The 22,668-nt window shown below is 45.3% G+C and overlaps 4 protein-coding genes across 4 annotated transcripts; 1 reads left to right on the forward strand and 3 right to left on the reverse strand.

Annotated features, from left to right (window-relative positions):
- Positions 1 to 6: 6 nt before the first annotated feature.
- On the forward strand, positions 7 to 5,174 carry znf710a (zinc finger protein 710a). The gene is made up of 4 exons (XM_056598256.1): positions 7 to 1,224; positions 1,909 to 2,100; positions 2,200 to 2,374; positions 2,718 to 5,174. Exons 1-4 carry the CDS (start codon positions 247 to 249, stop codon positions 2,882 to 2,884), a joined length of 1,512 nt encoding a protein of 503 aa, XP_056454231.1. The 5' UTR covers positions 7 to 246; the 3' UTR covers positions 2,885 to 5,174.
- On the reverse strand, positions 4,481 to 13,465 carry LOC130388754 (isocitrate dehydrogenase [NADP], mitochondrial). Its single transcript, XM_056598257.1, has 11 exons — positions 12,901 to 13,465; positions 9,785 to 9,876; positions 9,038 to 9,203; positions 7,133 to 7,293; positions 6,787 to 6,930; positions 6,200 to 6,336; positions 5,962 to 6,113; positions 5,738 to 5,850; positions 5,416 to 5,513; positions 5,230 to 5,322; positions 4,481 to 4,948 (listed from the first exon to the last, which is right to left on the reverse strand). The coding sequence occupies exons 1-11, from the start codon at positions 13,013 to 13,015 to the stop codon at positions 4,864 to 4,866; spliced, it is 1,356 nt and encodes a 451-aa protein (XP_056454232.1). The 5' UTR covers positions 13,016 to 13,465; the 3' UTR covers positions 4,481 to 4,863.
- Positions 13,466 to 15,070: 1,605 nt separating this feature from the next.
- On the reverse strand, positions 15,071 to 17,334 carry LOC130388755 (uncharacterized). Its single transcript, XM_056598258.1, has 2 exons — positions 16,768 to 17,334; positions 15,071 to 16,244 (listed from the first exon to the last, which is right to left on the reverse strand). Exons 1-2 carry the CDS (start codon positions 17,073 to 17,075, stop codon positions 15,347 to 15,349), a joined length of 1,206 nt encoding a protein of 401 aa, XP_056454233.1. The 5' UTR covers positions 17,076 to 17,334; the 3' UTR covers positions 15,071 to 15,346.
- A 2,595-nt stretch (positions 17,335 to 19,929) lies between these two features.
- Positions 19,930 to 21,692, reverse strand: ankrd34c (ankyrin repeat domain 34C). The gene has a single exon (XM_056599434.1). It carries the CDS (start codon positions 21,690 to 21,692, stop codon positions 20,001 to 20,003), a length of 1,692 nt encoding a protein of 563 aa, XP_056455409.1. The 3' UTR covers positions 19,930 to 20,000.
- Between the last annotated feature and the right edge of the window lie 976 nt (positions 21,693 to 22,668).

The following is a 22,668-nucleotide window of genomic DNA, read 5'->3' on the forward strand; positions in this document are numbered from 1 at the left end:
CTGGCCGAGCCCGCCGACTCAGCGGACGCCCCGACCCACTCCAGCCAGAGGAGGAGGCCCGGGCCTCGGGGGAGGACCAAGAGGCCGAGGAGCAGCGCGGAAGAGGAGGAACGTCCCCGCAGAGTGCCCATCCCGCAGGCGCAGATCAAGGGGGAGCGCCTGGAGTCCGACACACCTCCTTCCTGCATCCACACGCACAAGAGCCGCAGCCAGCAGGAGGAGCCGGCCGGCAGGCAGGCTGGCTCAATGAAGGAGGAGAGGGCCTGTGGAAGCTGCAGCAGCTGTTCCAGGGACAGCCCCAGTCAACAGGAAGACCGGCCGCCGCAGCCCGACACAGAGGAGAGGGCGAACGGGGAACGACGGGGAAAGGAAGAGGAGCGGGCGGTTGAGGAAGAGGAAGAGGAGGCACTGAACCTCAAGACAGGCAGAGACAGCGGAAGCCCCCTGATGAACCGCTTCTACGACTCGGGCGAGCCGGCCTACGAAGCGGGGGACATGGCCCTGCCCGGGGACTACGAGGACAACGGGCAGGCCATGCTGTGGTCGGACCCCGAGGGTCTGGCACGCCGCATGCAGATCGACCGGCTGGACATCAACGTGCAGATCGACGAGTCGTACTGCGTGGACGTGGGCGAGGGGCTGAAGCGCTGGAAGTGCCGCATGTGCGAGAAGTCCTACACCTCCAAGTACAACCTGGTCACGCACATCCTGGGCCACAACGGCATCAAGCCCCATGAGTGCCTCCACTGCGGCAAGCTGTTCAAGCAGCCCAGCCACCTGCAGACTCACCTGCTTACCCACCAGGGCACGCGGCCGCACAAGTGCACCGTGTGCGAGAAGGCCTTCACGCAGACCAGCCACCTCAAGCGCCACATGCTGCAGCACTCCGACGTTAAGCCTTACAGCTGCCGCTTCTGCGGCCGGGGCTTTGCTTACCCCAGCGAGCTGCGCACGCACGAGAACAAGCACGAGAGCGGCCAGTGTCATGTGTGCTCCCAGTGTGGCATGGAGTTCCCCACCTACGCCCATCTCAAGCGCCACCTCACCAGCCACCAGGGTCCGACCAGCTACCAGTGCACCGAGTGCCACAAGTCCTTCGCCTACCGCAGCCAGCTCCAGAACCACCTCATGAAGCACCAGAATGTGAGGCCCTACGTCTGCCCCGAGTGCGGCATGGAGTTTGTCCAGATCCACCACCTTCGGCAGCATGCTCTAACACACAAGGTACTGGCAGCGCACGCCCCTGTGTCGAAGGTACTTTAACTTCATAGTGTGCCTGGTTTCTTCTCGGTTTTGTCACACTACATAGTCGGATATCAGATGTCCCATTCCAGACCCTGTTCTCATTGGCTCATCTGGCCATCTGAGGTTTCAAAAGCAAGATATTTGTATGGAAAACAAAAGCTAAATGCCACTGTTAGGTAGATAAAAGCATACATACGGGGCTTTGTAAACATAATCATCAAAGGCTACAATGCTTTGACTTTACCCCCTATCACCCCTGCATGAATGTGTTTTGTTATAGAGACTGTTGTCCAGTACTTCCTTTTAAGCCTCGTGAATCATACCAGTAGAACCACTTCCCCTTTCTTTTGTCTATAGTTTTCACAGTTTTTTCTGTGAAACCAATTTGTTGGTTTTATATGCAGTTTGTTCAAACTACAAATATGACCAGATCCTAACTTAATTTGGAATGTAAAAGCCATAGCTAACAATACTTAGCAGTTGTCACTAATCTATGGGATCTCATGCCTCAACACTTGGTGGAGCTAAAGTCCCCCACATCATTATACGATTACAAGCTTCACCGCACTTGGCAAAGCCATTGAAAGCCTATGACACCCAAAAGTTTTCCTGTGAATTATTGTCCTTTATATTAACAAAGGGTCCCACTTATGTTTTTTTAAGGGAATGAAAGAATTCAAGTGCGAGGTGTGTTCCCGAGAGTTCACCCTCCCGGCCAACCTGAAGAGGCACATGCTGATTCACGCAAGCGTGCGGCCCTTCCAGTGCCACATCTGCTTCAAGACCTTCGTCCAGAAGCAGACCCTCAAAACCCACATGATCGTCCACCTGCCCGTCAAGCCTTTCAAATGCAAGGTGAGCATAACCCCTTGAACAATGGATCATCAGGAGTCCCAGTGGAAGACAGCAGAGGGGAAGTCCAGTCACTAACCTTTGTCCTCTTGGTGTGTTCAGGTGTGTGGAAAGTCCTTCAACCGGATGTACAACCTCCTGGGCCACATGCACCTCCACGCAGGAAGTAAGCCCTTCAAGTGTCCTTACTGCACCAGCAAGTTCAACCTGAAGGGCAACCTCAGTCGACACATGAAAGTCAAGCATGGCATTTTGGACGCCTCTATTGAAGGACAAGGTAAACAATCCGCTGAGTATGTATGTAAGGATTTATGCAACTATACCGCCCATTTGATTTGGTCTATTCCTCATGCAATGTTATGAAGCAGCATGCTTACTACTCCATTGACCATGTTTTGTGGCCTACCCCTGCTCTCCCACCATGTGTTTAGTAAATATAGCAAGTCCACGATTAGCCGTGGCGCTCTATCTGCGGTCAAAGTGATATGAAGGCAGGGAAGGGTGGGGCAACTTACTGACTGTCCTCCTCGGCACTGTTTGTCTTCAGGAAGTGTCTGTATTTGTTATTTGAGCTTCTGACAGACGGGTCAACTCATATTTGTGTCTCTTGCTCTCTCCAGAACCCCCTCAAGACATGGAGGGACAGGAAGACTACGACGAGGACAGCTTTGAATTCAGTGAACGAGAAAACCGAGCCAGCAACAACACACCGGACATTGCTAAACTCTCTGAAATGGAGTACTACAGTAGTTATGGGAAAGGAGCGCCGCGCTACAACACTGCATGAATCCTATTTAAATCACCCCACGTAGAATACAAGTGACAACCGATAAAAAAGAGGGGATGTTTTTGTTTATTGCTGTATAAAGGCACAGTTCCCGGTTTGTTCATTAAGGGCATGAAGTAACCCTGTGATATCCGCACATTTTATATGCACTGGAATATATCCTTATGCTACCTGGCTCCAAAATGTATACCTAGACCTAGCTACACGCTCATCGGTGGAGTTCAACTCAAACACGTGTTTGAAAGATACTGACTTGCTTAAATATAGGGACGTTTATTTTTCCATTGCAAATATGATATGCGGAATTCCCCTTTCAGCCCAAATCATAAAGCACATTTTAGCTGACTAAACTCATAAAGGCATACAGCGATGAGATAATGCAGTTAATGAGACAATTCTCAGCCAAGAAAGTCTGCTGGGGCACACTGATTAGATGGGCTAAAAGAATTAAACAAGTCCTATTCATTTCACTTGCCAACGCATATCAAGTTAGGAGTTAATGAATTTCATTTGTATCACTCTGATTCTAAACTGTGATTAGGAAAAATCATGGTCTTTGAAATGACCATTTGAAGTCCATAGGATTTGCAACTCAAATGTTATTGTATTTTACTGTACAGAATGTATCAGTCATACCGTATGACGGCTGGATACTTAAATCAGTTCGCTGCATTGGGGGCACCTGTATATGTCCAGTCTGGTTTTTAATTTCCTGTGTTAGCAAGTTCCACGCTGTATTGATTCTTAGTCCATGAATGTAATTGTTGCTGTGAGATGTTTAAGATGCTAATGAAAATACCCCGTTTTAATCGTGGAGCCTCTTACCAAAGAATTGGATCGACCTTTTGCCAAATCTTGCAGCTAAGGGCAGCAACAGCCTTGCTTCTTAGCATTGTATCGAGCTGGGATTGGATTTCACCGAGCCCAATCACAGTGCTTACATAATTACATTTACCCCCCTCCATCCCCGGCCCCCCACTCCCCTGCCTAACCATCAGTAGATTTCCTCAAAAGATTACCAGAGAAAAGACTGCATTACAGCATTTCTCTCCACAAACTCCAGCTCCGCCTCCTCCCCCATCCAGGCCTTCGCACTACAAGACTCTCTAAAGCAATGCACACCCTGCTCTCCTTCCCCTAGTGCCGTTTGGGTTTCCATGGATGAATTTCAACAAGAATTGTCCCCCACCATCCCCCGAAAAGAAAAAACTTGGGACAGAAATATTAAGTGGCCCCGTGTGCCTGCCATCCATCACGCTGTACAGTAGTCTAAAGTGATGAACGACAGCCCCCGAACATGTGACAGGGCCATGGACCTCATGGAAAATGACTCTGGGAGTGGGGAAATGCTCAACATATTCATATTTCCCAGCGCTTAGCTTTTCAAAACATAACACGCACACAAGGCATCCATTTGCAATGTTGATAAAAAAAAAAAAAAAGATGCTACATTCTTTCTGCTGAATTCTTGAAGCTTGTGTTCAATCCATCAGTTTTAGTGATGATATCTCTGATGGACTCTCCAGTTGCTTTCTGTATTGTTTACATTTGTGTGGAAACAATGAATAGAAATGTATGTACAATGTTGTGAACCAGATGATACTGTAAAATAAATTTATTTACATTAAAGAAACCCACCATTCTTAAAGGAAGAGAGAAGCAGTAGAGGAGAATCAAGGGAGTTTATTGGCATCCCAGCCCTTGGTATAGTTCATACATTACAAAAATAGGGTAGAACATGGAGGGAGGCACTAGACTGAGGCACTAGACGGAAGACCAGTTAATAGGTACGAACCATAAAACCTAATCACAGAATACTTCATTTCCTTTAATTCAACACAATTGTTTTTTAAAACACAAATTGTTTTCCTTCAACATAAAATGGATGCTTATATTGACCTTTTAAGTTAAAATGGATGTACAAAATACATTTTTAATGACAGTATCTTTACTAGGTTCGCTGCTCTAGTTCACGTTCTTCACTTGCCCAGAGCTTTATCCAGATTTAGCCTGATGGCATCCAGGAAGTCAGTAGTATTGACGTAGTGTTCGTTGAGCTTGCAGCTGGAAGACAACAGTCAAACAAAATCAGAACTTGCGACAGCTTATGCACCTTGCAGTGAATTCAGATGGATGCCATTTTAGGAGCAGGTAGGGGTTGGGAATCTTGCTCAAGAATGCCTTCTACTGGTAGACTGCAGTCATTGGGGATCCAACCCAGTACCTTTCAGCTGGTAGTCAAATCACTCACCACATCCTCGTACTCAATTGCAACGTTATCTAAAATGATCACTTCTGCTTAGCTGAATATTTTGTCACATTAGAGTTGCTAAATCTCGACTTACTTGGGCAGGCCGTGGATGCAACCAGCAAGATCCTTGGTCATTACACCGCTCTCAACCGTCTCTACGCACACCCTCTCCAGGATCTGAGAGAACCTAAGAAACGGATAAACAAAAAAGGTTGGCATTTATTCATTTCAACAATAAAACATGGTCAAATCAGACAGCACGCTACGACGTCCTGCTCACTTGATGAGGTCGGGGTTGCCGTCGAGCTTCCCACGGTGCTCCAGACCCCTGGTCCAGGCGAAGATGCTGGCAATGGGGTTGGTGCTAGTGGAATTACCCTGCATTGGTGGAGAAAAGAGGTATTCAGTGATTACTTACCTTCATCTTACAATCGTTACACTTGCTGCAAATGTCTGATGAGGTGGCGCCAACGCATCGTTATTGGCTGACGACTGTAGTTTGCATTTCAACCACAAGATGGCAGTGGTGCTTCACTGGTGAACTGGCCGTGGCACTAGGCCACTGCTTTTGGGATTAACACGTGGATGGAATTGCTACAAACCTTCTGGTGCTCCCGGTAGTGCCTTGTCACGGTGCCATGGGCAGCCTCTGCCTCGATTGTCTTCCCGTCTGGGCACACGAGCACCGAGGTCATCAGTCCCAGAGAGCCGAAACCTGAGGGCCCAAACGCACACAGGGTCATCTTTCCCTGGCCTTTAAACCAAAACAACGGGGCCTTCCGTTTGTGATTATAAATGAGGAGCAGAGCGTTGAGTCCCATCTCACCCTGAGCAAGGATGTCAGACTGCACGTCGCCGTCGTAGTTCTTGCAGGCCCACACGAAGGCTCCGGTGGACTTGAGCACCTGGGCTACCATGTCGTCGATGAGTCTGTGCTCGTACCAGATCTTCAGCTTCTCAAACTCAGACTGGTAGTGCCTGCAGGGCACAGAGAGAGGGTCAACCAGGTATGGGCTAAGGGGGGCCCACACGATAGACTGATTCTGTGGGGAAAATTCACTCACTTCTCATAGACATCCTGGAAGATGTCCTTGAATCTGCCGTCATAAGCCTTGAGGATTGTGTTCTTAGTGCTCAGGTACAACGGCCACTTCTTAGCAATGGCATACTGGAAGCAGCTATGTCCAAAGCCCGAAATAGACTGTTGGAGGAGGAGTCAGGGTGGGGGGGGGGAAGAGGAAAGGTCTTGACTTGTAGAGGTCATACAAGCGTTAAAAGGGTGAATGACCTACCGTCTACTGAACTTGACCTCATAAATACACTTCACTAACAAGTCTGTTTCCCTTGGACAGCTTTAGAGCCCAATGCATGACCTCCAGTGTTGTTAAATCAAACAAACCCGTACTAGCAAACACATAGTGGCGGGTGGGTTGACAAGAGGCCAGTCTGGCACGCTTTAGATTCCACGATAAACTCAGTGATATCAGCAGGTTGAGGTTTGTTGCCCTCTTGGGTCTACAATATACCGAGGTAATGGAGGTTGTTCCGGCACTCAATCGTCAGTTCTCCTGTCTTTATTGGGGTTGAGTCAACAGTCCCCAAACGTCTATCAAAACTAACAACCGTGATATAAATGGAGAGGGGTCCTCACCTCGTCTGTGTTGTACATGCCCATTCCACAGCCCCCGGCTGGGAAATCGTACACCTCCCATTCTTTGCCCTGGCTGCCATCAGTCGGGGTGAAGATCATCTTGAATTTGCCCGGCTGGTCCACGACAAAGTCTGTTGCCCTGTACTGTGGGAAAGGGCAAAAACATAAAATAACTCATTTCATGAGAAAATTTCAGAAATTTGTTCCATGCCAATAGACAACCACATAAGGCAGATGTGAAGGAAAGATCCCTTGTAAAAAAAAAAAATATATACTACAAATAAAATAAAAAAAGGCAATGGGACAAGTGCGACATCTTGAGATTGGGTGTTCGGTAGGGACCCACCTGGTCTCCAAAGGCGTGTCTGCCGATGGTGATGGGTTGGGTCCAGCCTGGCACTAGCCTGGGAATGTTCTTGCAAATGATTGGCTCACGGAAGACTGTTCCACCAAGGATGTTCCTGATGGTTCCGTTGGGGCTCTTCCACATCTTCTTCAGGCTGAACTCTAAAAAAGTAAACAACGCTTAAACAACATGGCCGACCATGCTAAACAAGGTTTACACACAAATTCAAAGAGGTACATTGGTATGATGATGAAACTATCCAGGACTGATATCATTTTAAAAATGACTTTCTTGTACTGATTCTAGAAGATGGCATTTAGTGCACATGCGCACTGCCATGAATGTTACGAAAATAGGATTAGCTATTTTGGAGACTCGATACTTTAATTGTAACGTTTGTGGTAGAGCAGCACGAGAAGGTTGAAGAGTGCATATTCACCCAAACTGTAGAATTGGAAATTCATTGATATAGATACAGGTTTGGGCTCCTGCTATTGATTACATTTGGTGATGGCACATAGATGCTAGGGATGTTAAACGACTCGTTTTCTGTGAGTCGACGTGTAGGAGGCATAAATCGAAAAATCGATCGATTTCTTCTATTTTTTTCGGCCCGCGGCTGCAGCAGTTGCAGAGCTCAAAGGATCTGCGCATTCCTTTAAGACAGCGGCCCAGTTGGCCCACCCGTCTATTTCAAAGGTTGCTATCAGGAGCACACCAATAATGCATTTTTTTTATGAAGTTAAGTTGATATAAAAATGATGATAAACAAAATATCAAAGAGCAGGATTGTGAACCTGTAAATTCCCAATAGGCAAAATGTGTCTGCGTTGTTTTAATTAGGAACGGCAGTTGATGATGCGCGCCTCCTCTTTGCAACGAAATTGTTTAAGTCGGACATAAAACCATTTAATTTAACAGAGGCTACACCCACTAAAACAGATATTTTCGTTTTTAAATAAATATTTGCAAACGAAAATTCACGTATGACTCAGTCGTCAAAGCTGTCCAGGCATCAGTGGTGATAGCAACTTTGTCAGCTGAGGACAGGATCTCGCGGAGGGAGGCTGCTGCTTCGCGGTACATTTTCTCCAGCCTCACAGTCATCGTTTGGCGACATGGCACTGTGTAGGTTGGCTCGAGAAATGAAATCAGATTGCGTAACCCAGTCCCCTCTACTACGCTCATGGGCAGCATATCTCCGGCTATCATCTTAGCTAGCAACCCGCTGATTCTTTCAGCCCGGCGGCTATCACAGGATCTCACCGTAAAGTTTGCGATGCTGCCTTGCTGGCTGGAAGGCTTGGGATGCCTCCTTGCCAGGTGATACAACATCACGGTTGTGGACGAATGGTACGCAAAATGAGGCATAATTTACACTGAACTGTTCTGTCATCGATCTTCGTGAAACTATCCCACACCGGACTTTTAAGAGAAGATGCCATTGTCATGAAAGGACAAAGGAAGAGATCGCTCTTGGGAGACGTAGCGGTGTAGCAGAAATAACCGTAAGAAAAACAACACAGCTACGTCTCCCATTTGAAAAAAAAGAGAAGGATTTATTGTATTTTGATCATTTTTAATTGGTTATTTTGCAGAAATGGGTAAAAAAGTAAAAAAAAAAAAAATTAATCGATTTCTATTTTTAGAGTCGTTTAGAGCACGAGTCGAGAATCGACCGTTGAGTCGACACATTCTTCACATCCCTAATAGATGCTAATCAAAAATGTAAGTCTGACCAAATATATTTGAAGCTGACACTTCAGTGAAGCAAGGAGAAACGGTAGTAACGATGGTTTCATCACCAGATCAATATCTTCCTTCAAAAGCTGGCTAAATAAAAAAACATAAAAAAGAAACATAAAAAATAAGCTCTGTACTTGCAAACCAGAAATAACCTCATACCCGTCACTCTTTCTTCGTCTGGTGTGATGGTGGCGCATTTGACAGCCACGTTGTACTTCAGGGTGGCCAGGGCGGAATCTATGGTGACCTGGTCATCGGTCTGGTCACGGAACGGAAGGCCCAGGTCATAGTACTTCAACTCCACATCCACGTTGGACAGGATGAGCTAACCACAACAGAACAGACCTCTTTCAATAAGACTAGGACCAAGTATAGGAATGACAGTCTTCACCATTTAAAAGGGAACAAAATATTGCACCTTTTATCTTTGGAAATTACTAGCAATAGGTTAATTTCAACATGTCAAGCAAAATGGATAATAAATGACTGCCCTGTGAAATACCACCATTCATTTAATGTCTTTCATTTATTTTTGTTATGGTGTTGTATGTTCCCGTTGTCTCTACAAAAAACCCTTGAACGATCTCCCATGATCCTCCATGTTTTCCCTTCCCAGAGTCAATGCACCATCTGCTCTCTCCAATTGGAAATCATCCAGTCACAAAAAAAAAAAAACTCCCCCCCCCCCCCCCCCCACAGAATCCAAACATAATCTTCCCTCTCGTCGTTCTCTCGCTCACTCTGTACAATTGCTCTCGCTCTACCCTCTCAGCCACGTGTCGGTTGGTTGTGTAAAAATAGATCCGTCAGACAGCCTATGCTATATTCCGCCCCCTTTGGGATGAAAGACAGACGTGTCCCTGAACGCGTCCATCCAGATCCCCAGCTCCAGGGTATGAGTTTTACCTTCTCCTTGATGAACTCCCAGATGATGCGGGTCATCTCGTCTCCGTCCATCTCCACCACTGGCTGGGCCACCTTGATGCGTTTGTCGGCATCTGTTAAAATAAATAAAATCATAACACAATCACAAAACAAAATCAAACAAGGGTATGAGTTGCAACTCGAGAAAAAAGGGAAATACTGGGGCAAAGAAGAGTAAAATTGAGGATCCAAGGCAGGATATGTGGAGTCACTCATTAGGCAACATAAACATTTTTTCTGGTTTACCAAAAAATCCCTTTAAGACTAATGCTTGATTATGTGTGGTGTGGCATGAAGTTATGAAAGTATTGCAAAGGAAGTTAACAGAATAGCTTGAAATTAAAATCGAACAGATGCTATTCTAAATTAAAGAACACTACGATTATTTTTCACACCTAATTTATGCAGGTAGATACAATAAATTATTTTATTCCAGGGTGACTTTCATGACACACAAGGTCTCATGTCAATTCATAAAATAGCCAAACGTAGCCACAAAAGAAAGACAAAATCATTGCTGCTTCGAGTGCAAGAAATTAGACAATATATATTTCCCAGTAAATGGACATTCCCCTGAAACAAGTACACTGCATGCCTCAATCATCTGCATTTCCCTTGTGCCTTGACATGATTTACAGTCAAGAGATCAGAGGTTGCATTCTGCAGAAGACCACTATGAAAAAGTAAGACAGCGTGTGCCTGAAGAGGAATTTAACCTTTACCATGCACTGTCAATAGTAGTAGCACCTGCCGAAATAGCCCTCGTTTGCTTCCTAAATGTTCAGACTAACTTCCAGTACAAACCTTTTAGTATCATTAACAAACATGTTAACAAATATAACAGCACAGTAAAAAGGAGGGGCCAGACTAAAATCATATGAAAAATAGTTTGAGTTAAGCCTTTCTTTAGTGAAAAGATTTAATTAGCAAGCAACCACTTTTAATCATTCTAGATAGGCTGAATAAAAGTTCAACAACCATGATCGTTTTCAGGTAGTCATTACCTACCCAGGGCATTGATTACCTTAAGTAAACATCCCAGATACTCTTTAAGGGGACAGCAAGATAATGCCTTCCACTGGAGCACTCAAAGTCAAAGAGAAGACTGGTTAATGAATAAGATCGCTTTAAACCTTTTACATTTTCATTGTTCTTGTAAAGTGCTTCTATTCCTATGGAATGTGTCGCTCACAAAGAGTTCACCCTTCTTTGGAGATAGACATATGATGAGGGCATAGGTTTTAGGAAGCCATAGGACGGTTGCAATCCTTTGAATATGACTAGACTCTGGATTATATTTTCAAAAAAGTGGTCAACAGATATCTGTTTTCTAGCTATTAGAATGCATTAAGTTAGAGAGAGTTTCTCAATGTCTACTAAAATCTGTGTCCAAACCATGTCTGGTAAAATTTGTGAGTGGTTTAACCTAGACATGCTCAAAGGACATTCGCTATGAAAAGGAATGAGAGCACATTGGGGAGGGGCTTCGGGAAAGCAGCATGATTACATAACTTTCTCTATGTAGGCTAGAGACTGTTAATCTGGGCTCTGTAGAGAAGGCTCCCTTCTTATGATGTGTATTTGAAAAAGAAAAACCAAACAATTCCATGGGAGATACCATTGTGAGGTCTAGTCAGCATAACCTGCTATGAAGACATAATTTGATCATTGACCCTGACAAGCCTTTAGGTAGGTGGAGACTGTAAAGCAAACTGGGTTTTTTAGAAAAAGGTCATCTGGATCACCTTTATTAACAGAGGGCCTATACAAGCCCCAAATACCAAGCAAGAAAACGAGTGATCAAAATGCACACCCTAGAAAAGCCTACCGGTTTTACAGAGAATGGGTAACTTTTTAAAAGCTAAGACTTTTATTTATACAGCCTCTGTTGTGTGTTTGTCAATGTAACTAAACGCACAACGATTAAAAATATATATAAAAGGATACGTAGCCCCAGTACCCATATTTGTAGTTACTTATTAGAGATGGACTACTACCCGTTTTCCTGTCGAGTGCATGAGGGTTTAAAACAGTAGCATAGAGACTATCCTGTTTGTCCCAACGTTACTAAAGCCAACAATGGGCATTATTGTCGGACACCAAAGTGACCCCAGCAGTAACTATGGAGTTAGTAACAGTTCAGCCGAGAGCCTGTAAAACAGCTGAGGATTACATCGAACTACATGTCCTTCAACTGACCCGTTGCCTGGAGTCATGGAAAGGGGTGTTTACACAGCACATACACTTCATATCCGACCTCAAATAACTTGTCTACATACGTAAAAATTCATTAGCGAAAACTGGTTTTCGTGTTAGAGCTTGAAATCTGCTTTGCATTTAATTTAAAATGATGCATGATATGGCGCTAAGGCAGCCATTGCCCTCTTTGGCTTGCTGGGTCTTGTCTGACCTTCTGGGTAAAGTTTTCAAGTCAGTACTGTGCCAAGACAACCGCGGAAAGTAATAGTATACCATTAAAACAAATAAAGGGCACAAAAGTTAACCACATATATTAATGCAGCAACAACCATGAGTAAATACTATTTCCAAAAAAAAAAAGTATGCTTTATTTGTTCGCAAGTCGTTCAGCGGCCAAACCCCGTCCATTCAAACCCTGCCAAGTTCTTCGTGGCACATTTTTTCTAAGAAGCGAAAGTTAATCGTTTGAGCAAGCTACAACAGACGTACTGCAATGAAATACATTAACACGTGTTGATCGTTGGAGCGGCCAGCTGTGAAACAATCGGTGACACTACACGCATTCAATCAAAGGAGAGAAAAACGACAGTTTGCAAATGAAGGAAACGACAAAGACGTGACCTGAGCTGGCCTCAGCCACCCCCCCCCCGGCTCGAGAGGTTTTCCACTGGCCCCACTGGTTTGCGCGAGGGAGCATCGTCACATTTTAACAGTTGAAGCTGTCTGTAACTGACTTTTGAACGCTCGTACATCTGCGTTCGTCGTTCCTCTGATTTCATGGCACTTCGAGCAAAGCTAACGACAACTAGCTAAAACAAATGTGGCGTTCAATCGGCTATCATCGACCACGTAGAGGCAACATTTATTCAAACAAAATATGATAACGATTTCCAACTCACAATTCCTCTGTTGCAAAGTCTGGCCGTTGGCCGCTTGCGCAAGCACTGCTGGGTTTCTCGAAAGAGATGCCGCAGACCTCGACAGGGAGCTAAGGACCTTCAGGTAACCAGCCATTTCTCGCCCTTATCCTTTGCAGTTGATTCTCCGATATAAACTCCGCAAAAGGGGCTGAAATTATCTGCGCCTGTACTCGCTCGGTATTACGTCAAAGGAGCAGAGGAGGAGCCACCCACTCACTGGTACCATTGGCTGAGTGGGGCAGTGCTTGGAGCTTACGTCCAGTGTGAAGAGGTCACATAGTGGGACTTGTCTCTTTCCGTGTTGAATGAACTTCCCTTGTAATACACGTTTTGCATTTACAACCTTAACACATATGGCCTGGAAATGTTAGATTCAAGCACCCAAAAAAGCGCAGCTACAATAAGGGCCCGTGTCCACCAAAAGCGTTTTTAAAAGACGGAGCGCCGGTCTGCAATGCATTCTCTATGGCAGGACGCGCAAGCAGCGCGCCTTTTAAAAAGCTGCCCGGAGCGTTTAAACGCTCCACGCGCCTCGCGCTTTTAGACGCGCGCCCCCGTTGAAAAAAGTTGAACTTTTGAAGAAAAGCGCTTCACGTCATCGGCGCTTTTTTTGAACGACCAATCAAAATCGAGGAGGAGGCAAGGCTAAAAGTATCAACGGAACTCAAACTGAAACAAACTGAAACATGTCGGACGAAAGCTTGATAACAGCTGTGAGCGAGTGTCCGGTCCTGTACGACCTCACGTTGAAGGCCTACCACGACCTAACAAAACGCAACCAGGCCTGGCGAGACATTTCATCTATGCTGGGCGTTACAGGTGAGAATTATTAATTAATTATTTATATTATTATCATGTTTAATAATGATATGATCGCATTTAACTATTAGCCGTTAGGTACAAACTGCCACCCGTACTTGGCAGTTTGTATTAACGTTTACTTGGCAGTTAGTATTAACGTTACTGATAGGTAGGCTTGATATTAACCTTGTAGGTTGTGTGAATTGCTAATTGTAGAGACATAATCTTGTATCAACAGCTGAAGTGTCCCGCAAGAAATGGAAATACTTGCGGGATAAATATTTGAGGGAGAGGAAGGCAGAGAGGGACAGGAAGAAAAGTGGGGCCGGTGCCACCTCTTGCAAGAGGTGGAAATATATGGCGATCATGGGCTTCCTAGAGTGCCATGTGAAGGAGAGGGTGACGTCTAGTAATATGGAGCAGGGAGATTATAGCCAGGAAATAGCACCGGAGATCTTGGCCCTGCTAGCGCCCAGTATGTCTCCCCAACGAGAGGTAGGCCTATAACAAAAGCTAGTAGCCTAAAACATATGCTAAAAACATACCCTAACATACTAGTGTTCTTAAGGTTTTTGTTAGGTGAAGCCAGATGTAGAGATATTTATAAGAATTCACCATTTTAATTTGCACATTTTAAACAAACAAATGTATGCTTTCTTTCACAGGTGGTGGCTCAAAGTGAAGAGGAGATATCTCCTCCCTCTCCCAGCCTATCAGAGTCCGCTGTGGACACCTCTCCTCCATCTCCTCCCACTACCTCTACGGTCACACCGCTGCGTCCTGTACCTCCACCACCACGCAGGAGACAGCTGGAGCAGCCGCTGTCTGTGTTCCAGCAATCAATCCTGTCCTCCATCCAACAAGAAAAGGAGAATACACTGGCTGTGGACGAGGATGAGCATTTTATGCTCAGCCTCGTCCCATCATTGAGGAGGCTGTCGAACCAAAAAAGGGCCCAGGCGCGCATGAGGATGCAGCAGGTCCTTTACGATGTGGAGTTTGGAGAGTAATTAATTTGTAATCATTTTCTATTTAGATTTAGTTTTAAGATTAAAGAATTTTTTAAATGTGTAAATAAAATTTGTAATCAGTTTCTATTTAGATTTAGTTTAAGCTTTACGATTTTTTTTAAATGTGTAAATAAAATTTGTAATCAGTTTCTATTTAGATTTAGTTTAAGCTTTAAACAATTTTTAAATGTGTACATAATATCTTGGAATCATTTTCTATTTAGATTTAGTACAAGCTATAAGAAATGTTTCAAATGTGTACATAATATCTTGGAATCATTTTCTATTTAGATTTAGTACAAGCTATAAGAAATGTTTCAAATGTGTACATACTATCTTGGAATCATTTTCTAATGAATCAGTTAATTAAACATTTTAATGCTAAGACAATGTTGTTTTGTTTTCATTACATTAGGTAGTAGATACATAATGAATGCTCTGATGATGATGAAGGTGTTAAAGGTGTGTTTTTGTCTTCAGAAGTAATCCAGCATACAACATGAATGTTAGAGTGATTTAAGAAATTTTATTATTAGTTTTGGTTTTTCGCCTTTTTTGATTTAAATATATACAAAATGATAAAAAATATATCATTATATATACAAAATGATAAACTAAATTCCATCCTGCCATGTCACTTGACCAGGCAGAGATGAAAAATAGCAGTTGAAGGTCTCCCTCACTGCGACCGCTTCCCTGGAGGCGTTGTTGCTGCCGACCCTGGGGATGCTCTGCACTGCACCCTGTGATGGCACAGTTGGAGTGCGAGGGCCATCCTCTCCCTCACCATCCCAACGCATGTAGTTGTGGAGGATACAGGTGGCTTTCACGGCGCTCTCTGCCACCTCTGGAGACACGCCGAGAACCCTCCTGTAGAGCCTCCACTGGTTGGCGAGGATGCCAAAGGCGCACTCCACAATCCTCCGGGCATGGGACAGCCGGAAATTGAAAATCCTCCGCTCTCCCCCCAGGTTTTGGCCAGGGTAGGGCCGCAGGAGGTTCCTCCGCAGAGGAAAAGCCTCATCCCCAATGAATACATGCGGCTGGGGTCCCAGATGGTCTGCTCCAGGTAGGGGTCGATCAGGTGGAAGGTCCAGGTTCCCCAGCCGCAGAGCAGTGCCAAAGGCCGAAGACGAGAGCGTGCCTCCATCACTGCTCCTGCCGTAGGCCCCCACATCCACGACCCTGAAGCGATAGCGGGCATCCACCACCGCCAGAAGGACGATGGAGAATGCCCCCTTATAATTAAAATACTGGCTGCCAGTAGACGGTGGGGCCTGTATAACCACATGTTTGCCGTCTATGGCACCGAGGCAGTTGGGGAAGTCCGCCAGCTTCTCGTAGTCCCCAGCTATCTTCCTCCAGTCCTCTGCCCCTGGCACAGGCATGTATGTGGATACCATACACTGCCATATGGCCTCACACACACTCTTCACGATCCTCGCCACAGTGCAGAACCCCACCCTGTAGCTGAAGGCTATGGACCTGTAGGAGTCTCCAGTTGACAGGTACCTGCAACATAAACAAAGATAGCCTACATTATCTTCAGTTAATTAGAAAACAAAAAAGAACTGCACAGCTGCTAATAAAGGTTTGCCTTCTTATTAATTAAATATGAAAACTTTTAATTAATTTAATTTATTGAATTAATAAGAAGCAAGACCGTTAACTCCTGTTAACTCCTATAGACCTAACGTCAGTTGGTATTTAACGTTAGGTCTATAGACCTAACGTTAAATACCAACTGTTGTGTTCATTTACAAAGACACATTTCAGTTTCACCTCAGACAGACTCGCTATTTAGTTGACTCAACTCCTGTTTATGCCTAAACAATATAGGCTATATATTGTTTAGACATAAACAGGAGTTGAGTCAACTAAATAAAAAGTAAAACTAAATTGGTACAGTTGGTAATTAACGTTAGGTCTATAGACCTAACGTCAGTTGGTATTTAACGTTAGGTCTATAGACCTAACGTTAAATACCAACTGTTGTGTTAATTTACAAAGACACATTTCAGTTTATGCTACTCACCTCAGACAAATGCAAAGCCGTTGGGCGGGACTGATGCTCTCCCTATAATTGGTGTTCATCTTGGCGATGGTCGGCCCAATAAACGTTAACACTCCTTGAAACTGCTGCCGGTTGAGTCTAAAATAGACCTTGAAGCGATCCTCGTCCAGGCGGAGCTCTTGGCACAGCCGGTGATATTCCCCGTACTGCCCCCTGCCACGATTTATACTGTGGACCCACACTCTCCTCCGGGCAACCACGACAGGCGCAGGGGGATGGTCCGCAACCTCCACTGCCACGGCAAGAAGCGCTATCACTCTCGGATTCATTTCGCAAATTGTAGGAGTAACTAATGGACGTTCAGGTGTCAGATGCCATATGATGGAGCCAACAGATAGAAGCTGTGTATCTATGGATACAAGCGATGACGCGTATTTAATGACGTAAACGAAAAACGCTTCGTGCGTCTTTTTTGAGCGGCGCGCACAAACGCGTTGAAAGCAGTGCACGGAGCGCTCCGTCTTTTAAAAACGCTTTTGGTGGACACAGGCCCTAAGGCCAGCAAATAAACGGACATCACCTAGATAAACAGAACACCAGTGACGTATACCTTATTCCAAACGAATAAAACGACGATGTTAGTTACATTCTGGAGTTCTTCATGTCAGATGAATCTCTAATTTTAGCAGGGCACCATAGCTACCATAACGGGGAAAGGAATGGGAAGTAGGTAGTCATGTGTCGTTCTGGGCCTGAGCCAGATGCAGCAAGAGTCTCGCTGCTGCAGAGCAGACAGAACAAGCGAGTAAGGGTCACCTCCACTGTTAAGCTTTAGTGTAACTCCCGAATATCAAAAAATACTATCCAAATCAATTCACTGGGTTCACCCATCTTTGGAATTGCATAAAAAATCATTGTCATATAGTTAATGTGTGTGTGTGTGTGTGTGTGTGTGTGTGTGTGTGTGTGTGTGTGTGTGTGTGTGTGTGTGTGTGTGTGTGTGTGTGTGTGTGTGTGTGTCTGTGTGCGTCTGTGTTTTTGTACGTGTAGGAATATAGCCTACATTTTATGTATTTATTTATTGTTTCCTATTGTCTCCCTTGCTACCCATGTTTTATTTATCTTGCAGTGTTGTTAAGGACTTTTTTGTTGTAAAAATAATAATTAATTAATAATATAAAACAAGATATAAATTCAGCTGATATATTGGCTACTGCAATTCAGACGCAATGTATAGGCCTGTATGCTGCATTTAGAGTGCTCAAAACAACAAAAAGAAATGCAAACTATTTAAAATACACAACTTAGTTATCGTTTTTCACCCACCTTGACTAGAACCATAGAAATTGACTCGAACTACGGTCCTGCGCTACTGTACTGCATGCTAACTCGTCATATCTGTGATAGTGGTTACAACGCCCCCCACTGGAGGAATTGGTATCTGATCAGGTACTGTGTACTCTTGGTTTACGTTTGTGGTTTGTTTTATTATTTGAAGAGGAATTGTGTTAGGCAACCCATTGCAGAATAATGGTTACGTCAATGAATACAAACTGATATAATTTGATTGAATGATAGTTAAGTATTTCTTGTATCACAACCTGAAAGTTTAATTATTTCAAAAGCAATGCATCCAACATGCATTAAACACATGATGGTACACATATACGAAAAAGTTAAAACACCAGACTGACCAATGTTCATACTATCTCAAGGTGATAGCTTATCTGAAATTGAATTAATGCCACATTTCAAAAGCATAGTAAAACATATTGAATGATACAGACAACTGTACATGCTTCCCAATATGAATATGCCGGTGAGGGGGAACAAAGTTATTTGGAGGGGTTTCTAAGCTGTCCCGTTACAGCAGCTAATGATACAGTTGGCTCCTAAATTAGTGTTTAACTGTAGATGTCTGAACGACAGGCGCATTGTATTTATGAGCTTTTGTAAGTGCAAACTACCAATTATGAACATGCTGGTTGGAGCCCCTGCTTCAATACCAAAGAAAAGGACTGAGATGAGATAGAAGAAAGGCTTCAGACTGAGTTCTACTATTAGGGAGAAGTCGAATACTGCCCTCTTCAGTTCAACTGCCGCAAAAACGCAGAGGAGAATTTGGATGTGTGATTGCCCAAGAATGAATGTATTACCGTACTCAAAGGAGGCTCAGATACAGAGTTACCATTTTTATGTGGGCCCAATACTGTCCGACTAGCATGTAGGAGCAGTGAACGTGTTAAAAGAAAATAAACATCAGACAACAGACAATTGGTAGACATTTATTTTGAAATAAATAACAATCTACTTACAAAAATACTATGCAATAAATTATATTCTTTGTCTCTTTTAACAGAAGAAATACTTCACAGTAAAGTGATGTGGAAGCCTATGTTGTTAAAACTTGAATTGTCCTTCATTTATAATTGATTCATTGATCCCTTTACCACCGATTTCTTGGTTGACTACGGCAACAACTTTCTGTGTTACTTATGTAGAGTATCAATGGTGTCAATGGTGGTTTGACCATCTGTGATCGCATGTTTAATTCTCCTGGATAGTAATGTTGTGTTGTTATATATAGCCCATTGCTTCATTACCTTCCCCTGTGTATTAAAGCTTTTCATTCATTGATTCAGATCCTCCAAAGCAATTATTAGTAATCTTAACTTAAACTTAAATAAGGAGGAGTGTTTTGGTGGATCATCATGAGAACGAATGGCCCGCTGCTCAAAATGTTTTTTAAACTCCTTGTTCTATTTCTTTGTCTTAAAGGCACTGTGTACACACTCGCTATGAACAGTCAAATTCAACATCATACTGAAGCTACGTCTCAGACCAGTGAATCACTTCTTTTAAGTATTCAAATGAATCCGTACAGTTGTATTTACAGACACACAAAGTGCATCCAGAGTTGGCTACATGGACCCTGTATGTTCTAGTACTACATTATCATTGCAAAGCTAGTGTATGGGATCGTACCACATTCTGGAATTACATTCAAAAGTTGATTACATATAAATGCTGATCATTTGGAAAACTACAATTCTGAGGTTTTTGGATCACTGAAGCAGGGGGGAGGACAACATCTTTCTATATTGCTCATTTTTCGATCAACTGTGGAAACATTTCCTACATGATTTCGACAACATCCAACAGACCCGCGCGAGTGGTTGACAAAGCTCAACGATAACCTTATTTCCTGAAATTGTTGAAACAAACATGGCCTCTCAACGCGGTGCTGACACTGACTAATGGGCCAGCTCCTCAAAATCCGAAAGCTGCTTCATCTGCTCCACTTGCATAGAGTGCCTCCGGATCAGCTTCTTCTTGGGCTTCAGACCCACTCTTTTGGGGGTGCTGGGTGGAGCTACAGCCCTGATGCCCGGTGCCATCGGTGAAGAGGGCTTACTGCTGGCCCCGATGTCCGGGATGGGCGGGTTAGGGTTGATGTTGAGCGGGGGCAGGTACCCGGGCCTGGTGTGGGAGATGTGGTCCAGCAGCAGAGTGCCTGAGCCACGCCTCTCAAGCAGGCCCGGTGCCCGCCGGCGTGCCAGCCCGGGCGAGGAGAGGCTGGCGTTGCTGTCCAGTGACTCCCTGGAGCTGGTGAGCAGTGCCAGCGGGGACATGTTGAGCTTCCTCCGCTCCAGCGGGACCTGCGGAGTGTCCTGCGTGGCCGAGTCCGAGTACAGCTGGGAGTCTGAGTCATAGTAGTCGGTGTTGCCTAGGCGCCTCCTGTGCACCAACGTGTCCCTCAGACTGACCGGGCCGCCGGTGCTGCCCCCACAGCAGTCTTGCTCGGGGGGCCCGGTGCTCCAACGTGCCAGGGGCTGGTGATGGTTCAGAGCCTGGTTCAGGGTCTGATGCTGGTTCATGGCCAGGTCGTACGCCATTTTGGAGGTTGGCGGGACGGAGATGGAGGTTGTCATCTTGCAAGGGGGATCGCTCACGGACGGGAACAGGCATTCTTTGCCGTCAACGCTGTTCTGTCGGGACAGCGACGACCGTTTGCTCAGGAGGGCGAGGCCGTTCAGCCCCATCACCAGCTCTTCGTTGGAGGTGGCGCGCCTGCTGTCGTCGTGGGACGAAGAAGGGGAAGAAGCAGAGGACGAAGACGCGGCTGCAGCCGCGGCGGCGGTAGCAGCGGCCGCGAGGACGGAGGGGGCGATGAGGCCCCAGGGCTCTGACTGTAGCCTCTTCAGCTGGGGCAGGCGCGCTCGCTTGGGGTTAGCGGGCCGGCGCGTTGGTGAGGCGGGCACGCCGTTAGCGAGCTTGGCCGCCGAGCTGGAGACCTTGAGCTTGGTCTGGAAGCTGACCACCGTGTTCTGCTGCTCCCCCTCGGCGGGGTGCGGCGTGGGACAGGCGATCACGTGGATGTCGGAGGGGGAGGTACAGTACAGGGAGGAGCCCATCTCGTCCAGCTCTGGCGAGGGCGGCACGTTGAGGTACTGCTTGGTGTTTTTGGCGCCGGACGGCGACTTGTCCATGGTGATGATGATGACCTCCTTCCCCTTTGCCTTGCACGTGTCCAGCAGCAGCTTGAGCGTCTCCTTATCGTCAGCGTTGATGGCGTATACGAGAGCCGAGGCCCCGGCACGGTCCCCCAGGCTGGGGTCGGCCCCGTTGCTCAGCAGGTGGGCCACCACCTCGTGGCCGGCCCTCTGGATGCAGGCGTGCATCAGTGCCGTCTTGCCCGCCTTGTCCTGTATGTTGGGGTCGGCGTTGTTGTCCAGCAGGTACTTCACCAGCTTGGCCTTGCTCACGCTCTGCTGGTCGACGTGTTTGGACATGCAGGCGACCATGAGCGGTGTCTCCCCACGCTCGTTGCTCTCGTTGATGTAGGCCCCCCCCTCCAGCAGGAGCCTGGTGAGCCGAAGGCGCTGGAGCCACACGGCCTTAAGCAGAGAGTTGCCGTCGGTCCGCAGCTCCAGGATGTCTGCCATCTTGCAGATCGTCACAGGTCTGTCCCTCGGTGGTGAAACGCAACTACAACAACCCAAAGCCCTTTTTTTTGGGGGGGGGGGAAGAGAAGAGATTCAGTCATCATAGACAAATAAGGCATGAGAACATATTTGAAAGTCGTGTCAAAACAATTGGCTTGTTTTTTCCCTAAAATGTTTGCTTACTAAATGATCATATAAAAGCCACTGCCAGGTGGTGGCAGTCTTTTCCTGATAAACATCCAAGGACCATAAGTCGAAAGTACAGCGATCACAAATCGGTTTAATTGTTATAAAAGATTTGCAAAAGCTATGCAAACATAAATGTTTGCTATATTTAGGGATTATAATAAGCCGCCGAGTAGCGCTGCTTAATGATGATAGATGACAAAGGTGAGGTATCTTTGATCCAGCAACTACATAAAGTAGGCTACATGCCATTAAAAAAAAGCTATTAAATCCTATTTTCATTTTTGAACGTCTAGATAATCATAAATTATTTTCATTTGACTTGCCAGGCAAGACACAACCATTATATGAACTAGCGGAATGGCTTTCCGTGGAGCGTCGAGATATAGTCGCTATCCAAGGTGCTCATTTTGGACGCGATGCTTCACAAATTGTCTAGGTCATCGCTTCACTTTACAAGACAGATAATTTAAATCACTGACATAAATAAACGTTTCTTGGTACACACATAGGCCTATCCAATGTAAAAGTTAACAATCCTGTTCAAGGCACACACGGCAAATGAGACAATAACTCCTCTCTCGTATGCTGCATATATATCCTACTTTTTACATTGCCTAAAATGTGTACATTTCATAATGTATATTGCCAAAGAAAATCTTACCTGGAGAGAAGACAGGGTTGCCATTCTTGGAGTAAGTAATAGTGATTATCTCAATAAAATCGCAAACGTGCAAATAAATGCAACAACGCACACTTTGCAGAGGATCTCGCAAAATATTCCTTTTTT

This window comes from Gadus chalcogrammus, chromosome 9 (genome assembly GCF_026213295.1).
Source record: "Gadus chalcogrammus isolate NIFS_2021 chromosome 9, NIFS_Gcha_1.0, whole genome shotgun sequence".
NCBI lineage: Eukaryota > Metazoa > Chordata > Actinopteri > Gadiformes > Gadidae > Gadus > Gadus chalcogrammus.